This window comes from Echeneis naucrates, chromosome 12 (genome assembly GCF_900963305.1).
Source record: "Echeneis naucrates chromosome 12, fEcheNa1.1, whole genome shotgun sequence".
Classification (NCBI taxonomy): Eukaryota; Metazoa; Chordata; class Actinopteri; order Carangiformes; family Echeneidae; genus Echeneis; species Echeneis naucrates.
In genome coordinates this window covers 14,734,859-14,762,734 of record NC_042522.1, presented here as the reverse complement: position 1 = coordinate 14,762,734, position 27,876 = coordinate 14,734,859, and the positions used below count along the sequence as shown (strand labels likewise).

At 41.2% G+C, this 27,876-nt stretch overlaps 1 protein-coding gene across 1 annotated transcript; it reads right to left on the bottom strand.

The window, feature by feature from the left end:
* Nucleotides 1-15: 15 nt before the first annotated feature.
* On the bottom strand, nt 16-27,666 carry csgalnact1a (chondroitin sulfate N-acetylgalactosaminyltransferase 1a). Its single transcript, XM_029516382.1, has 8 exons — nt 27,531-27,666; nt 17,057-18,353; nt 14,251-14,467; nt 12,159-12,260; nt 4,371-4,549; nt 4,190-4,284; nt 3,908-3,989; nt 16-2,273 (listed from the first exon to the last, which is right to left on the bottom strand). Exons 2-8 carry the CDS (start codon nt 17,871-17,873, stop codon nt 1,978-1,980), a joined length of 1,788 nt encoding a protein of 595 aa, XP_029372242.1. The 5' UTR covers nt 17,874-18,353; nt 27,531-27,666; the 3' UTR covers nt 16-1,977.
* Between the last annotated feature and the right edge of the window lie 210 nt (nt 27,667-27,876).

Here is a 27,876-nt window from a genome sequence, read left to right as displayed (position 1 = left end):
TTCAAGTAAAATAAAGACAATGCAGAAATATCATTTATTCAACTAATTTACATTAAGTTAAAAGATAACTTGAAGTGTAAGAATAATATTTGATGTATTATTACAAGGACAGTTTCAATGAATAAAACAACAACATGATTTCAAAAGAGTCCATTTTCACATCTTTGGTCAGCCACCATGAATACAGACTTCTTGTTTGCCTCTCGGGACTGAGGAAGTGCTGAAGAGAAAATTATGCATGACTTTGTTAAAATAAATATAAAGAAGCCAGTTTCTGTGACTGCTAACTAAAACACGTAATGTCACATTTTTCTTTATTATTGCACCCTGGACTTAAGTCACATTTCATTTCAAAAACAAAATATGATGAAAAAACAGTTTTCCGACTTTTTAGGTCATCGTCTGTGTCATAACAGTTTTACCCTCAGTTAATAACTTTTTACACGTTATTTAAGTGACAAAAACACATTTTTTTCTGGGTTACGCTTTATGTTGTGACACGTTTATTAAAAATTCTGTGTTTATATTGTGGCCTTACATGCACACCTACAGACATAAAAGTTGAGCCACGGCAGCTTTTAAGGAAAGTCATTTTACTGACAAATACATAGATAATTATTTCATGGCATGTTTTTCTTTTCCTCAAAACTAATTGTCACTTCATGAAAGAGGTGAATGGCCCACAAAAAAAATACTGCTTTTGAATTATGACAACAAAACAAACAAACAAAAATCATGACATTTACAAAGCACAATAGGCAAACATAAATAATAATTTATAAAATGTTTTACAAGGCCATTCCAGGCTTTAAAGAAGTCCTTCATTATTTGTTAACCTTCATGTTAAACCATCAGTCCACTAGATGGCCCTGTTTCCCTACATATAAAAACTGTAGGTTGGTCTCTTTTCAGTGTCCATCATGTAGAGACAGTGTTCAGGTTTCATCCACACAAGGCACATGGTACATGTTTAGGCCTTATGCTTCCTCTCTGAGCGGCCTTGCTGCAGTTACAGAGGCATACAGACATTAAATTACAGATAGATGGGATGTATCAGACAAGCTGTGACTTCTCGGCAGTTGTCTGTTTCAATGCTTCAAGAAGTTCATTTCTATTTGAGTGGATCATTATGTTGTCTTTTTCACAGCAACATGAGAGCAACTTGCACACAGTCCTCGAAAAAGTTGATTAAAAAGTCTCACGTTTGACTCAGAAAATAGTTTTACACTTTGCTCTCTCTCTTATAGTGTCCTTCACATCTGTACATAAAACAGCAGCTGTCAGCAGTAACTTAGCTTGGCTTAAAAACTGGAAGTGATCCAAAGTAACATTTACTCAAGTGTTGTGCTTAAACTCTAATATACAGCACAGACGTAATTAATTTCATATCAGTTCATATTTTTTACTTTGCAACATTTCAAAGGGAAATGTGGTACTTTTATCTCCACAACAAAAATCTCACAGCTTTAACTACTAGTTACTTAACAGATTAAGACTTTTGCATATCGTTCAAAAAATATGTTGTTTCAGGTTAAACTTCAGTAAACGATAATGTATGTAGCTCAAGCTTAAGTAACTGTTAATCAATTATAAAATATTGAAAGAAAAACAAATTGCTTCTATAAATAAGTTAGCGTTGTTAGTTTTATATCAGCTCCTATAGATCACGTTATAAAGCATGTCAGTTAGCGACCTTGGCCCTGACCTTGGCCAAGGTAGCTGTGCTTCCTCGTTTCCAGTGTTTATGCTAAGCTAAGAAAATAACCTGCTGTCTTTAGCTCCACATTTTGCCCACAGAGACTAAAGTGGTATCTGTTGTCTCTTCTAATTCCTGGAAAAAAGCATAATATGAAAAATACTTAATAATTCTCTTAAAAAATACATTGTGGTTCAAATCAGCGGAATTAATCTCTTCGCCTCTCAATCTTAATTGATTGCAGTCATAGCAAGTGATTATAATCCAACCAATTTGAGCCTTCATGTCTTCTTTGGATTTGAGTTTTGCTGTTGTTTCTGTTTGCGAAGGTGAGCCTCGATCTCGTGCCGGAAGAACAGCATGCCCAGCTGGCCGTGCGAGGCCTCGTTCATGGCCTTGGACTGCATGCACATGCGGTACTGGTCCGGAGTGAGCTCATCAGCACAATGCTTCTCATGCCACAGGTGGAACAAGCCCCGTGATGGCGCTCGCACCACCAGGAGGTTGCTGTGGAGGTACTTTCTGTAGAGGTGGACGTCTTCACCACCCCAGCCTTTGATGTCAATGTCAAACCCCCCTAAAAGGACAGAATAACATGACAACGTTTTATTAAATCATCATCACAATGAAACGTGCAGTTTTGCAAAGTGGAAACACTTTTACACAATGTTTGTAATAATGTACATAATCAGCTTTCTTCCTGTAGGAGCAGGAAATTCCAGACGGCTGGTATGTGCAACAAAACATTTCTTGACGAGGCATGTTTGAATCTGCAACTTTACACATCTCGAACGCATCTGTCTGCTTTAACGTACACTTGTGTCGTACTTTTATTTCAAAAACTCTCCCTTTTCCACGCAGGAATCCAGCAAATTGATTATTTAAGCAAGCAGAGGAATTGTTCATTTGCATGTTTATACTTGTGACTTAAATAATCTTTTCCAATTTGATGTCTGAGGAACATAAAATGCATTCAAGGGGATTTTTTTTCCTGATATTTTTGGAATTTATAACTATTTTCTGTTCTCTAAAATTGATGCCTTTGTTATGGTCAGCAGCTGGTTATGGCGAAACAGGTTTGGCAAAAATTCATCTTCCAGCACACTTGCTTGTGTAATTTATGAAAAAAAAGAAAGAAAGAAATTCTCATTTTACGGAAAGTCAGTGTCTTTGGCCAAATGTTACCCAACATAACCCTCAATAAAACCACAACTTCTTGTTTTTTTTTTGTTTTTTGTAAAGATTATATACACATAACAACTCCTGGAGGCTAATTTCTTACTTTCTTATTCCTCCTGGAATATCAGTGTGTTCACATCTGATCCAACTGGAGCCAAGGTCTAACTTTCTGGTTTAGTCACAAAACAAACTTGGTGAGGGTTAGCTAAACATCATAGTTTGGGTTAAACCTTCATCAGCTTCAGTATCAAACTTCATCCCGAACAAAGATGTCTTGAGTGACGTTAGCGTTAACTCCTTTTCCTCGACTGAAGTCAGCATGTGGATTAACTATCCTCAGCCAATCTTGTCACTTTTCAACAGCAAAACTGATTTCATTAAGCCTTTATACTATTAGCCTTCAAAGCAACTTATGCCGTGCTAATACTCTATAATACTGTCTATTTCAAATGGACAGGAATAAGAGTGGAATCAAAGCTTTACTCAGATTGGTGTATCTTCTCAAATTCTGATACTATCTTACACCTTTGGCATAGTTAAGCAATTTCATTCACACGTCCATGTGTGTTTGGGCCCAAAACCATAAAACACTTTGCATTTCACTGAAGCCTGTAATTGATTTCACTTTGGACGGAAACTGAGTTGATGTAAATCTGCCTTGAGAGCCAATACTCCTCACCTAATATACAGATGGAGGAGACGGGGGGCTGTGAGATATGCTAATATATGCTGCTACTGCTCCTCAGAGCTATTTCATGCAGAGTAATATAATAAAATCCAATCCAAGTTGAGTCCCATAATAAAATATTGAACCACTTGTGTTTCGTAATTTTTTTTAATATCCATTAAGCTATAGCGCCATTACCACTGAAGCACATTTTTGTATTCATCCAGAAAAGCCATTTTTTGTTAATGCAATGCCTCTACACAAATAATCAACCCCCAGGAAATGTTTATAACTTCCTGTGGTGCGTAGAGTCTGTGGCGGGGTTTAACTGAAATGCATGCTGTGGTTTAAATGGGGATTTTTACCTATATTAATGAAGTCAGATCTATATTGGCAGGTCATGCCAAAACCGAAATCCCTCCAGAACCCCGTGTCTTTCTTGATCACCTGGAGCAAAAAGACACGCAAATGTTACAGAAATATATCAACTAAACACAACTGAAAGCTTCAGCAGGAATCCTTCTGTGGAGTGGTGACCTGGCAGCTGGAGAGGTTAGCTATTTAACTCCTATTTTACACAAGTGGCCTGCAGAGTGTTTGAGAAATGAAAAGTGAGAAGATCTGAAGATTTGATGGGTGTGTGTTACCAGCTGTTGCTCCACAGGTGGGATATGTTCATGGCTTCCATAGATAAGAGCTGGGTTGTACTGGCTGAATAACACTGGGTAGAAAACCTTTTGACCTAAGATCCAGGGAGACAGTGCTGTCAGAGGACTAGGACACGATTTCAGTGCGATGCGTCTGTGTGAAGGTGTGTGTGTGTCTCACCAGGCTGCGTGTTGAGTCGGCAGCTGTTGAGGAAGTCGGCTGTGAAGTAGATGTCCACGTCACAGAAGAAAAGCAGCACGTTGCCCCCTTTCCAAGCTCGGGCCCCGATGTCCAGACCTCGGCCCCGAGAAAACTCCTCGTCCAGCTGCAGCAGAGTGTAGTTCTTGAAATTCAGCTCCCTGCAAACGCACATGACAAAAATCAGACAATATTCATTCATTTTCTATCGCTTATCCATTTCCACCCTGGACAGGTCCCCAGTCCATCACAGAGCCAACACACAGAGACAGACAGAGACCAACAACCGCTCGCGGACAACTTAGAGTCACCAGTTAACCCAAACATGATGTCTTTGGACAGTGGGAGGAAACCCATGCAGACACAGGGAGAGCATGCTCTACACAGGCCGGGAACCGAACCCACAACCTTGTTGTGGGGCAACAGCGCTAACCACTATGCCACCGTGCTGCCCAAAATTAGACACTCTTTCCCTCCTGGAGGCTCCACTAAGATTACTAAGACTTCACAATCAGGTTTTTATCCACTGCAATCGGGACTCCAAACTCCTCTTCACATTACACTAACATGCAATTGTCTGATGTTTGGTTATGTTTTGCAAAGAATAACATCCTCCCCAACAATTAAGGTGTGCAAAATGTTCTCATTGTCTTTTCGGGCCATATCTCTGCAGTCAAGCAGTCATTATGGTTTCAGTTTATGGGAACTGGATCAACAACCAGAGAGTAACCGCTCTGAGGTCTCAGATTCACTATGTGGTAATTGTTTAATTTGTGATTTAGCTTGTTTGGGAACATGCACTGCTGAAGTACAATATTACTGCTAACTAAATGACGAGGGCCTGAAGCCAAAGCTTCGGTATTTTCACTTGATCAGAAGACTTTTGCGTGACCTTGTTTTTGCAGAGGTGGCCGGTGGCAAAATCCAGTTTAAATACTTTTGTCATTTCATTTAATTCTGTATTGGTATGACGCACGTTACTCCAAAATAAATGTATGCTAATTAATATTACAGCTAATTAATTCAGCATGCTAAACACAAGGGCGGAGTGCTGGTTGGTGACTCTAGGCAAAAACTAATGATGCTGGCATATGCACTGTGCCCAGTGGGTATGTAAGTGCAAAGCTGAAGGTCAACAGGAGCCCATGATGTTATTTTTGCTTTGGATTTCTGGGGTGGGTTAATTTGCCCCTAATCCTGCTGCCGTGTTCTGCATGTTTCTGCCCGTAGTATTTCCTACCCAAAGATTCAAACGTAATGACCTCACAAATCCGCTCGCAAAAGTTCATATCAGCCCAAACTTTTCTGGTCTGCTTTCATTTTACTCCCCCGACATGCTCATGAGCCAGCTCCTGCAGCTCTCATTCTGATCTCGGTCAAGATATGAACAGCCTCTTCAACTGCAACCTAAAATTAATGGCATGGAATAACAAAGCTTCCTTCATCATCTGCCCTGAAGTTTTTCAAGGATGTGGTGAGAGTAAAGAGAAACAGCTGGATCCAGATGTGAGCAGCTGTAGCTTTTTGGTGTGCTATAACAAATCACACTGATACTGACTAATCCTTTTTGTCATGCATGCACATACAGAGACACACACACATGCACGCGCGCGCACATAGACACACATCAATGCATCAACTCTAGATAGACGATACTGAGGAAAAAGCTGGTTCACACATCAAAATGCAAGGCAGAACAAACAGGATCAAACCTCCTCTTCCTTCATTCATGTGATGCTGGGTGACATAACACATGGGAAACAGGAGACAGGGGGAGCCAGCAGACGGAGGCAGACATACACAGCTTTGTTGGAGGAAATCAGGATGACTGGAGGAAACGTGGTCAGTTTGTTTTTGCCTGAGGCAGCTTGAATCATGCTGCCCACATTTCCATCTCACTGCTGCACGTTTGTCTGTCTGTGTATCAGCAAATTTATTCATGTTTGTGTCTGTGTGACGCCTTTGTCTAACTGCCATCCTTTCAGCCACTCCCAAACAAAAAAGGCAGAATAAAACCTTTTCAATCTGAGTAGCCCTGAAACGCAGAGCGCAGAGAAAGACAAACACGATGCCACTTAATGAGCATCTTATTTGTCTGTCTGATCAACCTCCAGATGGAACAGCAAAACCAAATAATTACACCAAACAACTTCAAATTATGCATTTGAATTTACAGTAAAAGCTCAAATATTAAGAAGTCCTCATATATCTGTCTGCTTAATATGCTGACAGCTGATACGTCAGCGGGCAGAATCTGGCCTCCGTGTCTGTCCACAGTTTATGACTCCAAACAGACTTGATCTCTTCCACAATCCACACAGTCCCAGGAGAGGTGGACCCACCCACTGGCACTAAACTGTCCACAGATGGTAGAGACGGAGCACAAGTGCTCTGATTGTCTTAAACAGTGTTAAGGCAACATCAGCCACATTCACAAGTTGATTCGGAGAATTTGTCATACATAAAGAAAAAACAGCATATTTTTCAAGAGAAATGTCTCTGGCTGAAGAGGCAGATATTTATCTTATTTCAAGCAAATAAAGCAAAAAATTGATTTCCTGTCAGGGTGATTAAGTGTATTTAATTATTTGCTTTGTCTGTAAGATGCTACATGAGACTGATACAGAAAGTAAAATATTAGTTTATTGATAAACTGTACAGGTGCCGGTAAACACATTAGAGGAGAAGCAAGTTCTCTCTCTAAGATAAGCTAGCTGTGAGCCACAGCTTCATATTAAGGATGCAGACCTCTTGGCAAGAGAGCAAACTGGTGTATTTACCAGTGAGTTTGTTTGTTCTAACAAAAAAGTAATCATAACACAAATTTCCCAATGCATGTCTCGTCTTCTGTAACTTTAATAAATTCAGTTGCGTGTATTTCCGATTTTAAGTGCGGTCTGTAAAATTATAATTCATTCATTAGGTTTAGGGGTTATCTGAGGTTAAAACACTGTTCAGCTCGGTAATTTCATGTCTTGTTTGTGTTGGTCCCATTTTATTAGCTATTAGGATAATCCCCAGAGAGACGGCCATTATACTGTGCAGTTTGGAAAACTGGATAAGTTTTTAAGTGTTTTTTTTTCTTTCTTTTTTTTATGTGCTGTTCTTTTTCTTCCTGCTTACCCGCAGACACCAGCCTAAAATAGTCAATTTGTTTACTGTGGGTGCGATGACTAGTATCAGGTAGTGGCTAAACTATTGTACCCTTAAGCCTGTAAGTAGCTGTCGTGTTGTGTCTCAGCAGCAGGCGTGATCCTTTGTTCTACTCAGGGCAGGAAGGGGGCTGATCTTCTTTTTCTTTCACTGTGAATCTGTGCCTCTGTTCAACCATTTAATGTATTAGCTTGTATCTGGTTATAGCTGGAAGCCTGAATACAGACACGCATGCTGAACGTCTCGATTGTGAGCCCCTATATGTGGCCAAGACCAGGCTTCCTTTCAGTGTCGACAAACTAAATATACCAGCAATGCCTGCTCGCTTTAAGCTGCATTAGTGGCACTGCTAGTAAAGTCAGCAACTTCATTCTAGACGGAAATAACCTGAGAAATGGTTTGCACAAACAATGTTTTCAAAAGATGACATCTAATACTATCTGTTCTGATCTGTACTCTCTGTGTTTTCGTTGGCAGGGAAATTTGTCAGCGTCTAATCATAGGATTGGCACTGATGTCAGCATTGGTATTCTTATTCCCCAGAGGTTGAATCATAAAGACTGCGGTGATCCAAGAGCGTCTTGGTCCAACTTCAAGGGTTGGAGCATCTAAAAAAGGAATGTTTTTTTTTTCCCATTAGAAAATTAAGAAAAGCTAATACACTAAATTGGTGAACAGTCAACATTGCCAATAGAATCAGCACACTATCATTATGAGCATATTTAATGCTGATGCTAGCATTCAGCTGAAAACGCTACTGTGCCTCACTGGATCCTCACAGAGCAGAAACCTCCCTCCCCTCCCTGTTTTCTTATTTTATTGTTTTGGTATTTGGAAGTCTGGTGTCTCTGGGAAGAAGAAAATAAAATGTCTCTGCATGTAATTGAGAGTTAAGTGCAGGCTATAAAAAGGAAGCGTGATCAGGCTGAACCCTGAGGCTACACAGCTTCCTGAGTTCTTTACATTGAGTAATTTGCAGAATGGGTCAATATCAGCAATCCGTACACACGCACGCTCTCTTTGATTTGAATCTTACGGCACCTTTCTAGCTCCTCTCTGATGTGTTTATCATTTCATCGACTTATAATCTCATCTCTGCTCAACATTATCCTCTCGCCTCCTCTGAGTTGACAGCAGCCCTTCAGTGAGTTGTTGACCCATCTGTGAACTGAACAAAAACAGCATCGGAGACTGGATTTAGGAGCTGCTGCAAGTTTGTGCGAGAGGAAGATGAGAGAGAGGTCGTAGTCGAAGTTAAGACAAGAGCGATCTCATCTTCCCATTCTTTGTCTGCCCGAATTTCTCATCCTTCACTTTTATCTGCATGTGCATTTTCCTTTCAGATAGTTGCTGACTTTCTTCTTCCATCCTCAGAATAGCTGACATTTTTCCCACCCTTATCATCTGTATACTACTCCTCCAACTTCCTTTCTCACAGTTTTCAACTCAGCTTCTGGAGCACCGTGATTATTCATACCTATCACTGTGTACCTCTTAGAAACAGATCAGCCATTTTGTCCCCTGCTTACCAGACATCACCGTCTCCATCTCCCTCTCCCATCCCATCTACATCTCCTTTTGGCTTTATTTCACATTGTTAGGAATCCTTGCAGGGAACCTTTTATTCCTGAATATGTAAGCCGCAGAAATGTACAAGCCCTCCCACAGGTGTCAGAACTGAGATCAGGCTTTGAAGTATGAATGCGTAAGCAATATACTTGAAACTTCAGCAGCCAATCCTATCTATTTTACACGATTTCCCTGGTATCTGCCAGACTTTTTGAAGAAAGTCTGCTTTGCTGGAGCCACCGTCTGTGTTCTGCTTGTTTTGGCTTTGGCTACTGCAGAAATGATATAGCTCTTGCTACAGCAATGTGCCGTAACTTTTTGAACCTTTTCAGGCACAGCTGAGGGGTTTAGCTGGTTTAGCTTTAGTCTAGAGTCAAGACAATTTAGATCTTGCTAGGCCCAAGGGAAATTTGCCTGAAATAGTTTATATTGGCTGTTGACGGTCACGCGAATGCTTTTTGGAAGGAATTTGAACAGGGACACTGTGCTTCTAAAATGCCTGGAGTGTGACTTCATGTGATTTCACAGAACCCCAAAACAAAAACCAAACACTGACAGATAGCTGGAGGTGATTTGGGAGCAGATTCAAAGGAAACCAGTTTCTGGAGGTGAATTTAATTTGCTGGAAGGGCAACAGAGAATCAGATCAGCCACTAATGATGCCATCACTGCTGGGAACAGATATTGACTTGTTTGTGAGTGAAGATGTCTTTGTGCGAGTGCGTGTGCGCATGCCTGTGTGTGTCTGTGTGAATGTGCTTCAACCAAGTGTCTCAAAGTCAGAGTTTTAAGGAGTTTTAGAGGAATGTGAACCTTAAACTCATCCTTTAGGGTATGGAACTGGCCTTCAGGGTTGACATTTGGGCTTTAGTGGTGCTACATCAGGAATGTTTTTGGTCTCCACTCGACTTCACAGCTTCATCTTCACATAACATTGACAAACAAAACAATATTTCAAAGCTCCAAGCTCTTAAAATAAGCATTTGTTCTTGAGGACTTGAATGGATAAGTTGATAACAATAATATAAAAAAAAATAAATTAATGAGTGATTGATCCTTCAGGTCATTAATTGATGGTTATTTCCCAAAATTGGCTAAATACATAAACATCAAATGTGAGCATCGGCTTGTGACTGATTTATTAGCCTGGCCCTGTCGGTGAGAAACACGGCACTGATCATCATGACATTTAGGATGGGCATTCAAAGGATTTCTCCTCTAACGCTGTCAGGAGGCTGACGTGGTTTATTGTGGCATGTCTCAACTGTTATTAAATCTGACATTTATGACAGATATTGTACTGGTCGGATCATGGCTGGTCTGCAGGATAAAGCCCAGGACACTGAACTACAAATGATTAACATGTGATTTGGTACAAACACTGATGCTCCCTAATGGCAAAAACTTTTTGATGCATTTCATTATTTTAATAGACATTATTTTATTTTATTTTTTTATATTTAGATGGTATGTATATGTATATATATATATATTTGACTTCTACACTCTATTGCATTATTATTATTGTTGCTGCTACACTGTGGGCCTCAGGGAGTGCTGCAGTTTCCCCGTCTGTGCATGTCAGGTACTCATGGCATTGACAATAAAGCTGACTTTGACTTTGACTAGTTTTCATTTGAGCTGTTCGCCTATTTTCCCCTGTAATTTCTGTTTACTGCTACTTTGATAATATGAATTAATATTAACTAAGTGACTAAGTTAGTGAACATAACCAGCAACAACATATTAATGTATCTGTTGCTAACAGATATCATCTTTTTTATTCTTTGCTCATGCACCTTTCATTGGAAGCATTTAGTGTATTACTGTATGGCACACAGATTGCAGCTGTGGGTAAACTCACTCCTCCTACATGTCCCACGATCACATCTAAAACTAAGGAGTGACAGAGCTTTTGCAGTTTCTATTCACTGGGCTTTTTTTATCTTGTATATTTAAATGTTGTTTCAAAATAAAGTTGACTTTATAAAGCTTGACTATTCTATACCTATGTTGTAGGTGTGCCTGTTTATGATATTATATAACGAAAACAAAGGTAGTTATCTTCCAGTGAGGACTTCCATTTATTTCAACCACAGGCTGAAAGCCGGTTAAAAGAAACTCATAGTACAGAGTTGATTACAGGAAGCGATTCAGACTCAGATAAGCTGTTCCATCACTGATGAATGTATTGTTAGACTGAGAACAATACAAAAAGCCTGAAAGAATTCAAGGCAGAGCTGCAGCTCCAGGAGAGAAATGACATGTCGTGTTATATTCATCACCCTCCTCTCCCGGACTCCACCTTCACTTACTTTAGCCCCACCTGTCCCCAGTAAAATCAATAATAAGCCACTCTGTTTTGGATGTTTGTATTCTTCATGTGACTCTTCATGAGTACCTAATAGTGCCTTCTTCTTCTTCTTCTTCTTTTTTTTAAATCTCCGCAGCCTCCACTTAGCTACAGCAACAGGAGACGCAGAGAGACAAAGAAACACCGGAGATAGTCCGACTGATTCAAGGCTACACAAAAACCTTCGGGGCTGGGAAATCGACAAGCATCACCATAGCAACCCCCTCAGGGAATCTGCGGCTCAGTCCACAGTGGATCTGACTCCTGATCAGCCACACACAGCGATCGTCTCCAGAGGTGTGGGTGTCGAGCTCCCTGCGAGGGGGCAGCGTGAATCAGAGACGATCACAGGCCTGTTGTAATTTATCTGTGTTGGCTGGTAGCTCTCAGCTCCTCAGCATGAGTGGCACACTGCTCCATTATTCATCAGGCAGATGACTGGCTATGGCAGGATGCCTATCCGAGAGGTGTGTGTGTGTTTTGTGAGTGTCGTGACAGAAGGGGGACAGATTACAAAACTTGAAGAAGGGAGGTTTCTAGCACATGCATGGAAATAGTAAAATCATTTTTTAACAGCACTGAAACAGTGATTGCGTGACTGTGTCAGTGTTTGTTTCATTACGTAAATAACCTCGCATTTTTCTGCGTTTGACCTCCAATTCAAAGGAATAAACTTGGCTGTGGTTCCAACCCACCTGGATGTGTTCTCCAGAGTGCTGCGGACTTCAGTCATCTGCTCTTTCCCAAAATACACCACTGTCAGATGGACCCGGCCGTCCTGACGCACACACACTTCCCTGTATACATACACAAACACACAGAGGAAGGGACACTGAAGATGAAAGCTTTTTCAAACTGAGCAGGGTTTTTTTCCTCTTTCAGTGCCAAACAGAAACTCTCTGAATTTATTTAACTGTTCCAATTAGGAAAAATGTCAAGTATGTAAAGTATTACAGCTCATCTCTGCTTTATATTCTTTGCTGATTTCTCTGCGTTTTTTTGTTGGTTACAATTACAAATGCAATTAAAGTGATTATATTGCACTTCATTTTGACATTTGCTTATATTTTTAGAGTAAATGATTTTGAAATCAATTTTAAAGAAAAAAACAAAACAAAACATGCAATCATGACTATCAGCCTGAAACTATGTTGTAGCACACAGAGGAAAAGATTGTGTGATTAAAAGAGAGGCCAGGTGGGAGAAGCTTGTGAGTACATTGATGGAAACATGTCAAATATATCACACACGTGTTGAGGACAATTGCCCCCTCTCTTCTACAAGACTAACCAACAAACATTTGTCTGAGTTTTCCCCAGAAGAGCATTAAAGAGAATTAAGCAAATGACTGAACATTTGAAGCGTGTGTTGAAAAATCATGAACAGATTATGTTGTGTTAAAGACACATTATTCAAAGTAAATAGATTTTTTGCTGCAAATTTTCACGACACATAAATGCAAACCCTCACAAGATCATAAAACATTTCGTTATAATTATTTTATCATGTGCTAAGAATAAGGCTTTCTTTTTAAAACTTACTGCACTGAGGAAGGATTTCATAGTGAATCGGAAATGCTGCATGTGAATAATGTGACTGTGAATGAACCACATTTTATACAGTTACAGTCACTCCCTGGTATCACCCCTTAAACACAGACACACACATACACTGGACAAAATACAGTTCCTCATCAGTTACCCTAACCTTAACTATCATCGCTCTTAAAATATAAATCTGTTACACTTGTGATGTTCTGCAAGTTGGCCTCAACAAAGCTATAGGGTCCCATAAGTACAGGGGGATCCCAGTTTTCAGACCCAATGAATGTAATAAAATAGGCCCACACACACACACACACACACACACACACACTCAATTTCTTTTCCTGTACCTTTAATATGGATGAGGGTAAAGTGTTTGCTCAGCGACCGGCCGTCTCTTAAAGTAAGTACACGTCTTGCTATGCTTTATATCAACTTCTGCCCAGGGGGCATTTTAATGGGCTTCAACACTGCTACTAAGCAGGATTTACCATGTAAAAAGAGCTGTGATAAGCAGCAGCTGCTTCACAATAAATCACAGACATTAAGTATGTTTGCTTTTCCCTGATGGTGACTGACTGTGGAGCTGAAACAAGCACATTTTGTGTTGTCAAAACATGAATGTAATTTCTTTTTTAAACGACTGTAGTTGTTCATTTTCATTTGACCTCATGAGGAACCATTAACAGCGAATCGACTGTTCATACTTTTTCCCTATCAAAAATTCTTCTTGGTCTTATCGCAAACACGTGGTGGCCTGGATCTGTTTAAGACGCATCAAAAATATGTATGAAATCACATTTGCTGTGGTGACTGATAAAGACTGATCTACAACCTGTAAGGCAACTTTTTTCACATTCTTGTCTGAGTCATTTACATCTTGCTGATTTTTTATATGCTGGCTATGCCTACCAGCACCAAAATAAATTAACTCATCACACGACACATGCAGTTTCAAAATGTTAATTACCTGAACCCTTCTGAGGAGAAAAATAGCCTCTCGTCTTATTTTCTTTTCTCTAATCTCTACACTCCTCATTCCCATCTGTCTGATGTCCAATTAAAATGTTAGACTGGAATCAAAACTGGCTTTGAATAATAAAGGATTGCATTTTCCTGCATTAGTCATGTGTGATACGGAGAAGTGCTTTGAATAATTAAATGCGGTGTTTCTGTCACAAACAGTGTGACTGATGGAGAAGCTCAGTAAACAAACCGAGAACACAAGAAAAATGATTCTCACCTGAAGTTCTGCATAAACTGTTTGAACTTGTCCGTGCGCCTCGACAATGGCACGATGATGTTGATTGGGACGTTGGCTGTGTCCACCCGCTCATTTTTCACCTTCATCAGAGGCCCGAAGGGTCGGAAAAGAACCAGGCGTCTGAATTCATTATTCAAGTCCCCTCTAAAGGTCAGCTCGTACAGCGTCCCCTTGTCCCTCTCCGTACGAGTGATACCTGATGGGTGACACAACAAAATTCCAAAATTGATGCCAAGCTCACATATGTGTAGTAAACAGCTGCGGTGTTGTGCTTATGGTTTCGTTTTTGCTGTGTACTCTTAGTGCGGCATACTAACATATACAAATTGCAGTTGCAGTATATGCAAGGTACATTTGAGGTTGATGGGAAAGCGGACAGTCATTCATGTTTAATTTTAAACCTAAGAGATCAATGAGATTAGAGTGGCAGCTGCATCAAATTAATATGAAATGTTATCAATGGCCACCATGCTTGGAAGGCAAACTAATTAGCACACTAAAATGTCATTTTTCTTACTTAAAAAGTCTATTGAAGCTAAAAGCCTTCTTGTGCCATCCGACTGAACACACAGCTGGGAGGTGTTGTAAATTAGACCTGAAACGGGCTGTATATTCTGAGTTTTAAAGCCATGTAGTTTCCTTGCCTGTTGTTCCTCTGCGATTTTTCCTCATCTCGATTACTTTGTTCTGCTTTCTCTCTCCAGGGCGCAGCTTTGGTTTAAATCCCCCTGAGTGTTCTGAGTTCTTAAGTTCAAAGGATCATATTTTCTTTTCCAAGTGAGTTAATATCTAAATTTAAAATAAATGCACAAAAATAACCATCTTTGAAAGGGAATTCATTTTTAGCAGCAGCTTTGCCATGACTTCTGTGTGTATGTCATTAGTTTTCAATTTTCTCAGCTTGTCACTGTGTGTATATGTGTGGGAAAAAAGGGAAATGAGGGCACATAAGGTCAACTTTGATGTTGTCCATGCACACTGCTGCTGCTGGGCAAAGAGCCATAGGCATACATATACATATAACACCCACACACTGACAGAGAGAGGCTATTATGATCAAGCATCAGTTTCTTTGTTTTTGTATTTTTTTTTTTTTTTTTGTTAGCCTTGGGTTAGCTTGTTCATCCAGGGAGAAAGTTGTCTTTCAATTGCTCCCCTATTACTAAGATTATTACTTTCAAATTGACCAGCTGAGGTCAATGGTGGAGGAAATAAAAAGGGAAATGAGATATAGAAACTGAGAAGTGAGAGCAGAGAAAAACAAAGCGTAAAGGGAGCGAGAGGAAGATACCACAGCATCAGAAAAAAGGCATAATCTTCAAAGAGAGGGCTTGGACAAAAAAAAAAAAAAAACAGACAGGAGAAAAGTTAAATAGCAGCGAGAAGAAGGGAGAGAACAGAAAGACATCTGCTGACTGAGATTTATAACTGATCCAGTTTGACTTCAAGCTTTTCTGATAAACTGGCCAGTTTCCCACGATGGGAGGTTTCAGCTCCCAGAGGGACACATTAAGCTTTCATTTAGTAAATATGTCTGACAATTTAGACTTAATGCCTTCACTTCCTGTCTCTAACGTTCTGTCTAAGTGGAGCTCCCGGTCCCTTTCTAAGGACACAACTCAGTTGGCTACTTCATTTTGCATACCTCCAGTGTTTGTGTGCAGTTTCAGCTCGGTAGGCCTGTGAATGCCGCCCTGACAGCTTCCTGAAGATGCATCCAGGTTACATTTCTCTTTCAAATTTTTTTTTTTGCTCTTTCAAAATTTGCTGAACATCGATGGCCAAATCCATTAAGGAGCATTAAAGGTAAAATATGAGTTTGGGGGCGAGGGGGGTCGCTATTTTGTTAAAAGCAAGCTGAACTCTCCTGCTGTCTTGGTTTGGAGGCTGTTTACATGAATATACACAGATGCACATCTATGAAGATCACTGCCACATAAACACACACTTAGATTACCCCGGACCACACACATGCACATACAAGGGGCTCCATGTAGTGACCTATAGCTCATTCCTTCTATTACTCACTTTCAAACCTGCACTTACTCATAGTCTACTACTCAGAGCAAAGCCACACACACATACACATACACACGCACACCTGCAGATGCAGACACACACACACCACACTGAAAACACCCCATGTTTGAAAAGATGCTCCACTCTGAATGAGTAACAGCCCTGTTCATTTCCTGTGTGATCAGAAATCAGAGCTGAATAACAATGTGGGAGGATATCCTGGTTGTACTTGTACACAATAATACTCAAGTGTTGCTGACCTTCCAGAGATCACCATACCAAGAAAATAAAAATGAAAAATGACAGCAAAGCAACTTGCGGTAGTGGAGGAAACAGAATACAAATAACAGTAGAAAATGAGCGCACGCTATGTCAGAAATGTTTGGGTTTGCAGCACTGTTTCCAGTTAATGTTTATATGTAGCACTAACCTGTTTTACTCTATTATTTCACTATCAAAACAAACAGCAAATGTTATGTTATTGACAGGACAGGGGGAGACTGCTCTAACTCAAACACATATGAGATAACAAAGTTGCCATGTGTGCTCTGATTTGCTGTGGCAAACAGTGATATCACATTTATACAGCCACTGATGTAATTGCTTCCTGGATGAAGTGGACAGGAAATGGTTGGGGTGGATGTTGGGTGCACAGGACCTGGGTCACAAGTATTGAGTGTATGGATGCGTATCCAACGTATGTTGACATTTAGATTAGAGAGATTCAATAAAATTAGAATAAGCCTGTTTTGTGATGTGTTCTTACCCTCGATAAAATCAGATGGTGCGTAAACTTTGCTGGCTTGAGCCTTTTCCACTGCACCCCTGCCATCCTGCTGGGATGAAGGTGTGTTGAGACTGTGCAGAGCTATCTCCAGAACCTCCCCCAGCTCCTCCCTCTTGTCCTTCCTTACTGGTTTCTCCTCTGGGTGACGTGTCAGCCCCATCTCCAGCTGGTACACCCTCTGAAGGGTGAAACTCTCAAATGGCACCACCGTGTACTCACTGGGAAGCCTAACGCCAGCAGTCACCTCAGCCTTGGACAGCTGGCTCTTCAGGAACTCCTGGAGATCAGACTGCTGGCTCTTGGCTCCCTGGGCCTCCCCAAGACCCCCTCCCTGTGACCCTGCCCCAGCTTCCTGTCCCTCCGCCGTGCCCCCGGTGGCTCTCTTCAGGCTCTCCTGCACTCCTTTCAGCTGCTGGCTGCGCTCCTGCAAAGCCTCCTTCAGCTGTGCAATCTCCTTCTTCAAGGAGGTGATGTGGAGGCGGTGCTGCTCTTCACGCTCTTGAAGGAGCACCTGGTAGGACTGGACACCTGGTGATCCGCCACTCTGAGCCGGCCCAGCTCTGGCTCCTCCTGTCCCACCGGTGCCTGTTCCGATCCCTGGCCCTGCGCCCCCCAGGCTGGGGTGATTAGGTCCAGCACGGGGTAAAACATGACTCAGTGGAGGGTCATCATAGTGGGGAGGGCTGCAGGTCATCACATAGAGCAGTGAGAGGGAGCAGCACAGCAGCACCAGCACGACCCCAACGCGGGAGATCCAGGATAGCAGTCCACGGCGCAACATTTCTGCATGTAGCATCAAAACTCACTCCTCTGAGTTAAATAGCCATCCACACACACACAGACACACACTAAATTATCATGTAACCTCACACACTCCGGCCTGTATGATAAGAGTCCATTTGTGATTATATTCCATTACCCAGTGAGGGGGCGGGCCACTTATCAGTGTGAGGTAATTTTATCTGAATTAGGTCATTGCTTCTCCACTGCCTGAGATGGCAACTTGTTTTGTCATTGGCAGAACAAGTATATGATGGCCACATGATGTTAAAAAAGTATTTCTTCACTTTCTGCTGGTGCAATTAATTCCATGGACGAAAGCTGTCTCAGACGTTGTTACATCATCTATCACTCATACGTGACTCATCTGTTCAGATGTGCGCTGAGCCAGTCTGTCTGCTTGGCTGTGAGAAAAAGTCCGGTTGATGCAGTGAGAAAAAATGTTATGTTCCATGTGAAGGCGAATCCACGATGGTCAGCTGGGCGTCTCCATAACCTGACAGAGAAAGCAGAAAGGAGAGACAGGCAGGTTTTTTCATTTGAGAGATATTCATTTTTCTCACCTTGACCTCCGCCGATTCAATGCCATCACTTTTAGTCAAGTCACTTGTAACAAATCAGAAACACGTCAGATTGCTTTGACATTTGTTAGTTTAAGATGGCAAAGGGTTTAACTGTCAGTGCCAAACTAAGCATTCCTCTGGGACTCCAGCTCCTGGAAAACAGTGTTGTCACTTATGTGTGTGAATATGAGGCTGTGTGCAGGTCTGTGTGTTTGATAGAGTAATGTTTGTGCCTTTGTGAGCGTGTTCTAAGCAAGTACAGAGCAAAGAAAGTAGGACATATACCTACATATGTGGAGTATACACACAACTAGTGAATATATTGTCATACTGACAGATGGCTCCTTTCCAATTATAATAATTTTTTTTTTTTTTTCGTGTGGCGTTTGAGTGACTTGTACAAAGGCAGCATTCTCAAATAAAGTTTCTCTGAAAGGTTATTTTAATCTCTGGGTGCAAACCTCTGCATGCTCCACTTTCCTCCCACAATCCAAAGACATGTAGAGTAGATTAATATAGCGACTCTAAATAGCCCACAGGTGTGATTATGAATGGTTCTCTCTGAGTGAGGCCGGTGATAGACTGGGAAACTGTCTACACCTCCTGTGAACCAGTGTGAGCCGAGTTGGGATCTACAACTCTGGGTGGATGAGTTCAGAATAGGCATTGAATTGATCTCTCTGTGTCTCCATGGTGGCCCGGTGATTAAATATAAGTTGGGTGTCAGTGGTTTGACTTCATGTAAGCAGGAATCATAATTTTTTTAAGTACAGGATATTCACATGTTTCATGACAACAATGAAGCCATAGACTGTGATGAGTGGTCATAAGTTTACAATTAACCTCTTTTAAATTAGGTGGCATGAAGCCCAATAGGCTGTCTACACAGGCAGATGAGGTTTGTGGGCCCTTGATGTGAAAAGTTCGAGAGCTGCAGCTATAAAAGGGGCTACAAGTTAATGTCAAGGGATCAGCAGTTCAATTAGCATTCATAATTGTAATATTATAGACAGATACACAAAAACATAAAAACAAAAACATAATGTGTTACAGCCTATATAAGTGTCGAAAACGTGAGTCACGCTGCTGTGAATTTAGAAGTGTGAAAGTGAGCGGGCGCATTTTTCAGCTTTTTTCTGGGAAGAGTTTGAGTGTTTGAGTTACAGAATGTATCTGTAAATGTATCTGTGTGTATCAGTCCTGGTCTCTCTGGACTCCCCGCACAGTCAGCCCTTTTACAGGGCTGCCAGAAGCCAAGCCTACTGAAAGGATTAGTATATGGCAGGAGTGAATACTTGACTGTGCTCTAACAGACGGCCGAATCGACAGACAGGGCGTCTCTGCAGCAGGACCTCCGCTGCGGGGGTGGTTGTGGTGGGTGGGGGGGTTGGTGAGCGAGCGAGTTTAAATGATCAAGTGTCGTCCTTTCAATTACATGACAATTCTCATGATGTCATTATACAGAGTTGTAAGTCCTCAGGAAAATATGGCATGGCATTAATAGTGTGCTAGCAGTTTAATTACTTTCTTTCTTTCTCAAGAGGCTCTCATTACTTTCATGGCCATGTGATCGCAGGCTGGGAAACTCCTTTAAATGATTACATCACTTCTCCCTGATGACTTTCCGGCTTTCATGATTTGCTGTAACACACAGTAACTTGTGCCGATGCCAGTGAGAGTGACCACGAGTGATTCACACGAATGAGAACATGCACTTAGCTCTGGCATTGTGAAGGTCAATTTGTCTTTATAATTCATGGGCAAATGCATCGCTTTACATTTTTAACTACAGTTAGCTTATGATGTTTTCAGTTACAAAGGCAGCAGAGTGACTTTCATCCCTTTATGCTCCTTCCAAACACACACACTAACTCCACCAAAAAATGGGCATTGGATAACAACTTCCTTTCTTTATCAATTAGAGTTGGGGATAAGACTCTGATACTGCTGTGCAAACAGCAAAGAAGCTTTTTTTTAAAAATGCATACCAAAAAAAAAAACAAACCACAGAGAGCCAGCTACTTCCCCCTGCTTACATGCTCACCATCCCTGGCTGTACCTTCATATTCAGCGCACAGATAAATAAGAAAAGGGAATTAATTCAAACAGTTCATTATTTCTTGATTTAGATTTATATTCTATTGAACAAATGATTTCCGCACACATAGATGCTATGCCTGCATACCGAAACAGCAATGGTACACATCTACACTATGGCAACAGCATATTTCTCCCTCTGTGACATTGTTGGGCCGTGCTGCTTTTAGAAACAACTGCCAAATATATCACAAACACAACAGGCGACAATCCTTAGTGGAAAAGCAGTTTGTCCCTGCTGTAAAGTTGTGAGAGAAAGATTTATCACTGGAGATGGAACTGGTGTGACGGAGATTTATAAGCAGAGACTCACAGTCGAGCCACTGAGCCTCACTGGGAATGAATGAGTCGATTCAGGCCTGGCCATTCGACTCCCCGTGGGGATAAGCACGGCTGCAACACGGGAACATTGGCAGCTAAATGATCGTGTTTGATATTATTGCTGCTGTTATGGCTGAACAGGTGTCCCTAATTTCCTGTAATTACTGTAGCTGTGCCCATGCGATGCTTATCTGAAGTATTTATTGAAAGATGTGTTATTTTTATTGCTTTGGCTCACAGGCATTTATTGGTGGATCAGAAATTAACATCCGCGCTTGTGAGCAAAAGCTCGCATTTGAACAAAATAAGCTAAGTTGGTGGATATGTTTGATAAATGGATCTTGAACAGTGGGCCGCACAGTGGAGTTGTGGTTAGCACTGTTGCCTCACAGCAAAAAGGTTGTGAGTTCGATTCAACGGCCTGGGGCCTTCCAGTGTGGAGCTGTCAATGCCACGATGTGATGAGGACCACTTGTAGTGACGGACCGACGGAGAATTATCAGCTTAAGCTGCAGCTACATGTCGCAGCAAGTTGAAGCTCGTCGTTCAGCTGCTGCTGTCACTGTATTTGTTCACTCTCACCCCCCTCTCTACAACTGCGCTCACAGGAAAAGCTCTGATAAACCAACTACACAAGTTCAGTACCAAACAGCAGACAGACACAGTTAGAGACTTGCTGTGGAACAGAGTGGAGCATTTAACTGCCAAAGATATTTCCCCCAGGAGCTAGTAGAGACCAAAAACAGAGAAAATATTAGACTTACATTCATCAGGTGGCAGAAAACTAACTCCAAATGAATACTGATCTGTATCTGAAAGGTGTTGAAATAAATATCTATTCACCATGCCATCTAATTTTCTAGTTACAGTTTCTACCTCATATGTATGCAAATATTATACAGAAAAATGGTGATAAAAAGGCATGGCGTTTCAGTCAATGCCCGAAGAAGTAAGAATTTCCAGGAAACAACACTGACACTGAAAGGAAATTGCACCATTCAACATGTGACTATTTGTTTGGCAAGTAGGTATCACAATAATCTCAATACCCTGTCCAGACTTCATCCACTACTGTGCACATCAATATATTCAAATCACAGTTAAGTACATTTCCATTATTAAGAAAAACAGTTCCTGTTTTTTTCTCTATGTGAGATGGCGACTTCCCAAAGTGACCCCATTTCCAACTTTGACTCCCAAAATCAATTTCCTGTTGTTTGCTTCACCCTTACAAATTTTTGCTGCCCTGTCTCAGCCTCTAATCTGAGGTCTCATGCAGCAGTATTAGCCAAAGATTCTTGATAGCACTTCTAATACACATGCAATAGAAACACAGTGGAGCTTGTTTGTGAACGGAGAAACACAGCACATGTCCTCCACTTCCTAAATTGGCATAACTGATAAATGTGTTTCCTTTTAACACATATTTCATTCTCACGCTTAAAAATAGAAGCAGAGATGAGAATGGTATAGGGTCAGACACAGAGAGAAGAAATAAATAATTACGCTGTCATCCAGAAGAGAAAAAGATAGAGGAGAAAGAGAATGATTTAGTATTTGGCGGCCAGAGATGTTTCCAAAGCAGAGCTCTGCAACATCGAGTTCAGCCTTCACTTCCTCCTCTCCTGCTGCAGCTTCCTACCCACAGGGCATTTTTCTGTGTGTGTGAGTGTGTGTGTGTGCGTTTCAATTTGGGCATATAGACATGGGAATATGTGTAGATGTTTGTTTCTGTAGTAGTACTCAGCACTGTCTGCAGGCATATGCTTTAGGAAAACAAGAATGAACAAGTTTCTTCTCTGTCCTGCGCCCCATTCCTGGCCGACAGTCGCACCAGTACAGCAGACATCACACACAGGTGGCAGGTTGTCTCGGCACTGCAGCCCACGCAGGTCAACCTGAAAACGTCCTTTAAATGTCTGAAGCACGCGAGAAAAAAACCCCTGTGACTCTCTCGTCATGAAGAATTTTGCATCTCAGTCCCGCTGTTACATTTGAAAAGCAAATTCTCTTTACTCTCTGATGGCATTTAATTTATTCAAGCCCCCCCTCTTAAAGGATAATGTATGCACTCACAACATGCAGTATCTGGTCTCTTAAATGCAGGAGCCATTTGCAGATGAATTGATTAAGTGTGTGAAAAAAAACACCGAGTGTGAAAAAACGCAGGAAATCAAGCAGATCAGAAGCCACAGAGGACCTACTATCAGGATCTTATCAGGCATTTTAACACATCACGCAAGATACATCCCTCAGGAGTTGAGTTTGCGCTCTCAAGAAATGTCTACAAGCATATCAAAGCCTGTACTGGAAATATTTACGACAGTTAATCCTTCATGTCAGGTATAAAATATCTTCAAACATTAAAACTTTAGAAACTGTCATATCCAAAAAGACAAAAATCACAGCAGAAACTTTGACATTTCACAGCAAAGAAAGCACCTAAGCACACAGATACTAACACTAACAACTACTCACTTCCATTTAAGCTATACCTCATTTGAAATCCTGGAACTCGAAACACTCCTGAGTGGGTTCTTAGACACACCTGTATTTATTTATTTATTTTTTTTTTTTCAAGTCAAAATGCCCACTCTAATGTAACATCTTTAACAACCCAGGTGTTTTTAACACATTCTCAACCTGCCACATAATAAAGACTCTTTGTTTTTAAATGTGAAGTCTTCAAACCAAACTGAAGTAGCCTCTGATGACACTGACTGGAGGTATTTTCTCACACTTGACAAAGCTCCTTTAGAGCCACTGAAGACATTACACAACCATATTCACAGGCTGAGTAGGCGTTAGAGTGATGAGTTAACTGGTCTTATGCACTCATTGAATAGATGGAGCGCTTAGCACTTATACCGAAGTCACTGAAGCCTTATTGATAACACTTCACTTCTAAGTTGCATTGGACTGATGAGTCTGCAAATGAATACATGTAATGTGAATGTGAATCTTGCTTTGTTAAAAGGAAATGAGTTCTCCTTTACAGTAAATGTTTTGCTCCAAGTACCTCCAGCAAATAATGAAACTTTGACTTGCCAATACACAAATAATGCCAGTTAAGAGAAACTGCAGACAAATTTCCACATTGTATGGAAATCAACAAATGTCTGGAGCAAATAATTTTTAAAGCACTTTTGGCCAAAATAATAAGACTGACTGTACCTTAACATGCGCGCGTAATAAAACCATTTGGTTTCCCAGGCAGTACACATATCCACACATCCTCACATTTACATGAGAGAGCATGAATGTGTTAATCTTAAACACCCCCCCCCCCCCCCCCAAAACCTAACCGTCTCCAATCATACACATCCACTCGCTCTAAATAAGGAGCCTCTGATCAGTGCAAACAGCTTGATAAACCGGAGAACTGCCCATGTTTAAACTCCTTTTCATAACGTCTGTCTGCCTCTCTCCGTGTCTCACCACAGTCTCTCCTGGCATGTGTGTTTGTTCGGCCAAGGACATTAATGCACTTATGTACATGTTGGCCTCAGTAAATGTCAAGGGTTCCTCTCAGACAGCTCTGTCTGAACCTGTCCTCGGGCCGTCTTACTGTAAAATTGAGGAATGTCCATTGGTGAGGTGAGGAGAGGAGAGATTAGTTTAAATTGTGTGGGAGAGAGGAGGCTGGCAAGAGTTTCATCTATGCCCAGAGATTACTTGAGGGGAGCTACTAAGCAGCTAGATTATATACATAGCATGTGGAGTAAATGAAGAGCAGAAGGAAGTCAGTATGAAGCGAACATGAGGGAGGGGAAAAGAGAGTGAGAAGCAGAGAAAGGTTTCTTTGATGTCTCTTGTCCCCTCAGGTGATTCTCCCTCCCATTCATTAGGGGCCCATTTCCCCAGAACCTTCCTGTCGACGTGCCATCTGGAAAGCCTTAAAAAAAAACAACAAAAAAAAAAAAACAACAACAACAAAACAACAAAAAAACTACTCTTCTACTCCACTACAAGCATCCCATGTTCACGCCACCCACCCTCCCACCACATTCACCAGTCTCCCCTCTCCCTTTCTGCTCTCCGCTGTGCCTTAAAGTGTCCCACTTCTTCACAGTTAGGTTTGATTGTATCAGATGAAACGTTCCTCCGCTGGGAAAATGGGTCACATCAACAGCAGAGACGATAGATAGATAGATAGATAGATAGATAGATAGATAGATAGATAGATAGATAGATAGATAGATAGATAGATAGATAGATAGATAGATAGATAGATAGATAGATGGATGGATGGATGGATGGATAGATGGATGGATGGATGGATGGATGGATGGATGGATGGATGGATGGATGGATGGAAACTCCACCAAACACTAAACATAGTTTAGAATTTGCTGAAGTTCAAAAAAGAGCTAAATGAGGTCAGCTGGTCAGTTTTTATCAGGATAAGCTTTCATCATATCACAGACAGCAATAGGAGCAGTCCAGAAATACGTTTGAGTCAATTTAGAAGCCGAAAGCTGCAGCAATATATTCAGCCGATATATTTTGTCAACAGAGAGTAGGTTTATATCACAACTCTACAAATGCTGAGTAGCAAAACTCTGGGTCACAATGATTAAGTCTAATGGATCCCTTTCATGTTCATCAGTTGATATAGAGCCATTCATGTGGAGAAAAAAAAAGTCCAGTATCAGTCAAGCAGAAGAATAAGCAGATGCGGTTTGTTAGGATTTAAAATGCCTATCATCTGTCAGCCATCTAAACAAGTTAGCCTAATTGAATCCAAAATGCACAGTGGGTGTGACAAAAACATTGAATTTAGCAATGCTTGGCAGAGTTAATACCAATCTGTGATCCACAGAAAGATTTATCAGTCCCATAAACCAGTGACACAATAACAAACATAACCCACTTCCACTTTGTGCGCACACAGAGCACAAATGAGAACTTAGCGGACACTCCCTCATTCACAACACAATGAAAAGCCACAGTACAGTTCAGATAGGTTGTAGCTTATCCCTGCATAACGATGGCAACAGTATCATAAATCTTCATTTGTGCAGGAAGACACTCCCTTTGTGACACAGCTTTTCCAGATAATTTCATAACACAACAATTATGAACAGCTAATAGTAGAGATGGCAAACAAGCAAGGTAGACACAAAATGACTAAATCCAGTGTGTCCAAGAGTAACATCTGCTCATCTCACAGCTGGAGCCACTCACCTTCACCGCACAAGCGCACACTTTTCTAATTCTTGTCACTTGTGTCTATGGCGTTTCTCAGCCCTGTCCTACAGCAGTACTTAGAAAGTGCTTTTGAGTGGGGAAAGATGTTAATGAATGTGAGCCGGAGCTCATTACTTCCCTCTTCCTGCTGGACAGTAAACCACCACGCAGCAGTTAGATTTCTCAACTGCAGCATGTCTCACACAAAGGTAAAAGGCTTGTGCTTCGGCTTCCAGCACTTAAATTGGATCTTAGCAATTTTCAGAGCAATAACCGCAACTGAACCAGCTCAATAATCTGCTGTTGACAATTTATACTGGTTTTATGTCAGAGAAATTGACTGTCAGCCCCTGAGGCAATGCACGATTTAGTGCTGTTCATAAGGTCTCTATTTAACCTAATAGATTTTAGTACAGCTGCCTCATCTAGATGAGAAAAAGGCAAATGTAATACCATCAGAGGTAATTTGTCAACGTGCTGCAGGGGCGTTACATCATGGTGGTTGAAATGTCACTGGGTAAATGTCTAAAGAGATTCTGTTATCTGATCTGTGAAATATGATAATACATGCAGTCTGTACAACAACAGAAAGCCAGAACACACACACACACATCTAGGACACTTACACACTTGTAATGAGCATCATAAAAGGGAGTAACTTTATCTTCCAGGCACAGTCAGCACATATATGTCACCATGTATCACATCACTTAGTCATTCATATGAGTGAAGTAATTAAAATACTGCATGTAACATAATCTCCAGTTTTATTCTTCCAATACAGGAAAGAAAAAACTGCTGTGGCAGCTTGAAAAGCAGATATTTCAGGGTGCTAGGTTCCTCTTAGTGAATGCACTAAGCAGGATTAGAGCCGTTTTCTCTGATAAAATCTCCAGCCCGCTCAGTATGCTGTGTTTACTGTATGCATGTGAGTGAGGTGCAGACTGTGCAAAAGCCCGCACTTTCACTGAGTGCACATAATGTTATTATCTGGCTCTACCTGCTACAAATTACCTTATGTTTTTTTTTTGTTTTGTTTTGTTTCCCCACCATCATGGTATTTTACTTTCATCTGACCAAAAGCATGACTCACACATTAACAACCTAGCGTGGTTTTCACGATATTTGTTGTTTCATTTTTATTATGAGTGCCAGAAATGTGTGCGTCCACTTAATGAATGAGTTCATCACACAGAGAAGCCAAATGCACTCACATTTTCTTTGCCAATGTTAACTTCATAGTCAACATCAGCCAACAAAGTGTGAGAAGGGACCAATGTAACTTGATTTAATGATAATTTATATTTGTTTTTGGACTCCTCGTGGAACACACCGTGAAATCTCCTGCAAATATATCAAACAAGAAGATCAAACTGGGCAGAGTCACAGAACACTGCAAACTCACACTAGGCACACTATTAAAATGTCACTATTATTCTTATACATCACGGTTGTGTTGGCGGGCTCAATCTGTGCTGGACACTGTGAACATGCCCTCTCACCTCCTGGTCCGGTCCGGTCCGGTCCTGGGTTCAGTCCACCCTGAGCGGAGGTTTTGTTTGGTCCCGGTGCGGCGGTCCAGGTCCAGTCCTGAAGACCTCCACCAGTCCGCAGACGACACTTCAGGAGCGCAGGAGCAGGCGTGAGCGTTTGTACCGCGGAGAGCCGTGAAGCGCACTGGAGAGAAGCACAATGACACCGGAAGATGAGGGCTTCCGTCGTCAAAATAAAAAACTTCACCCCACGAAAGTTATTTTAACCACATTTTTTCATTATTAATAGGCTACATCTGCAATTATCATCACCACCTGTTATATTTGATACAGTAGATGTTGGTATGAAGGATCT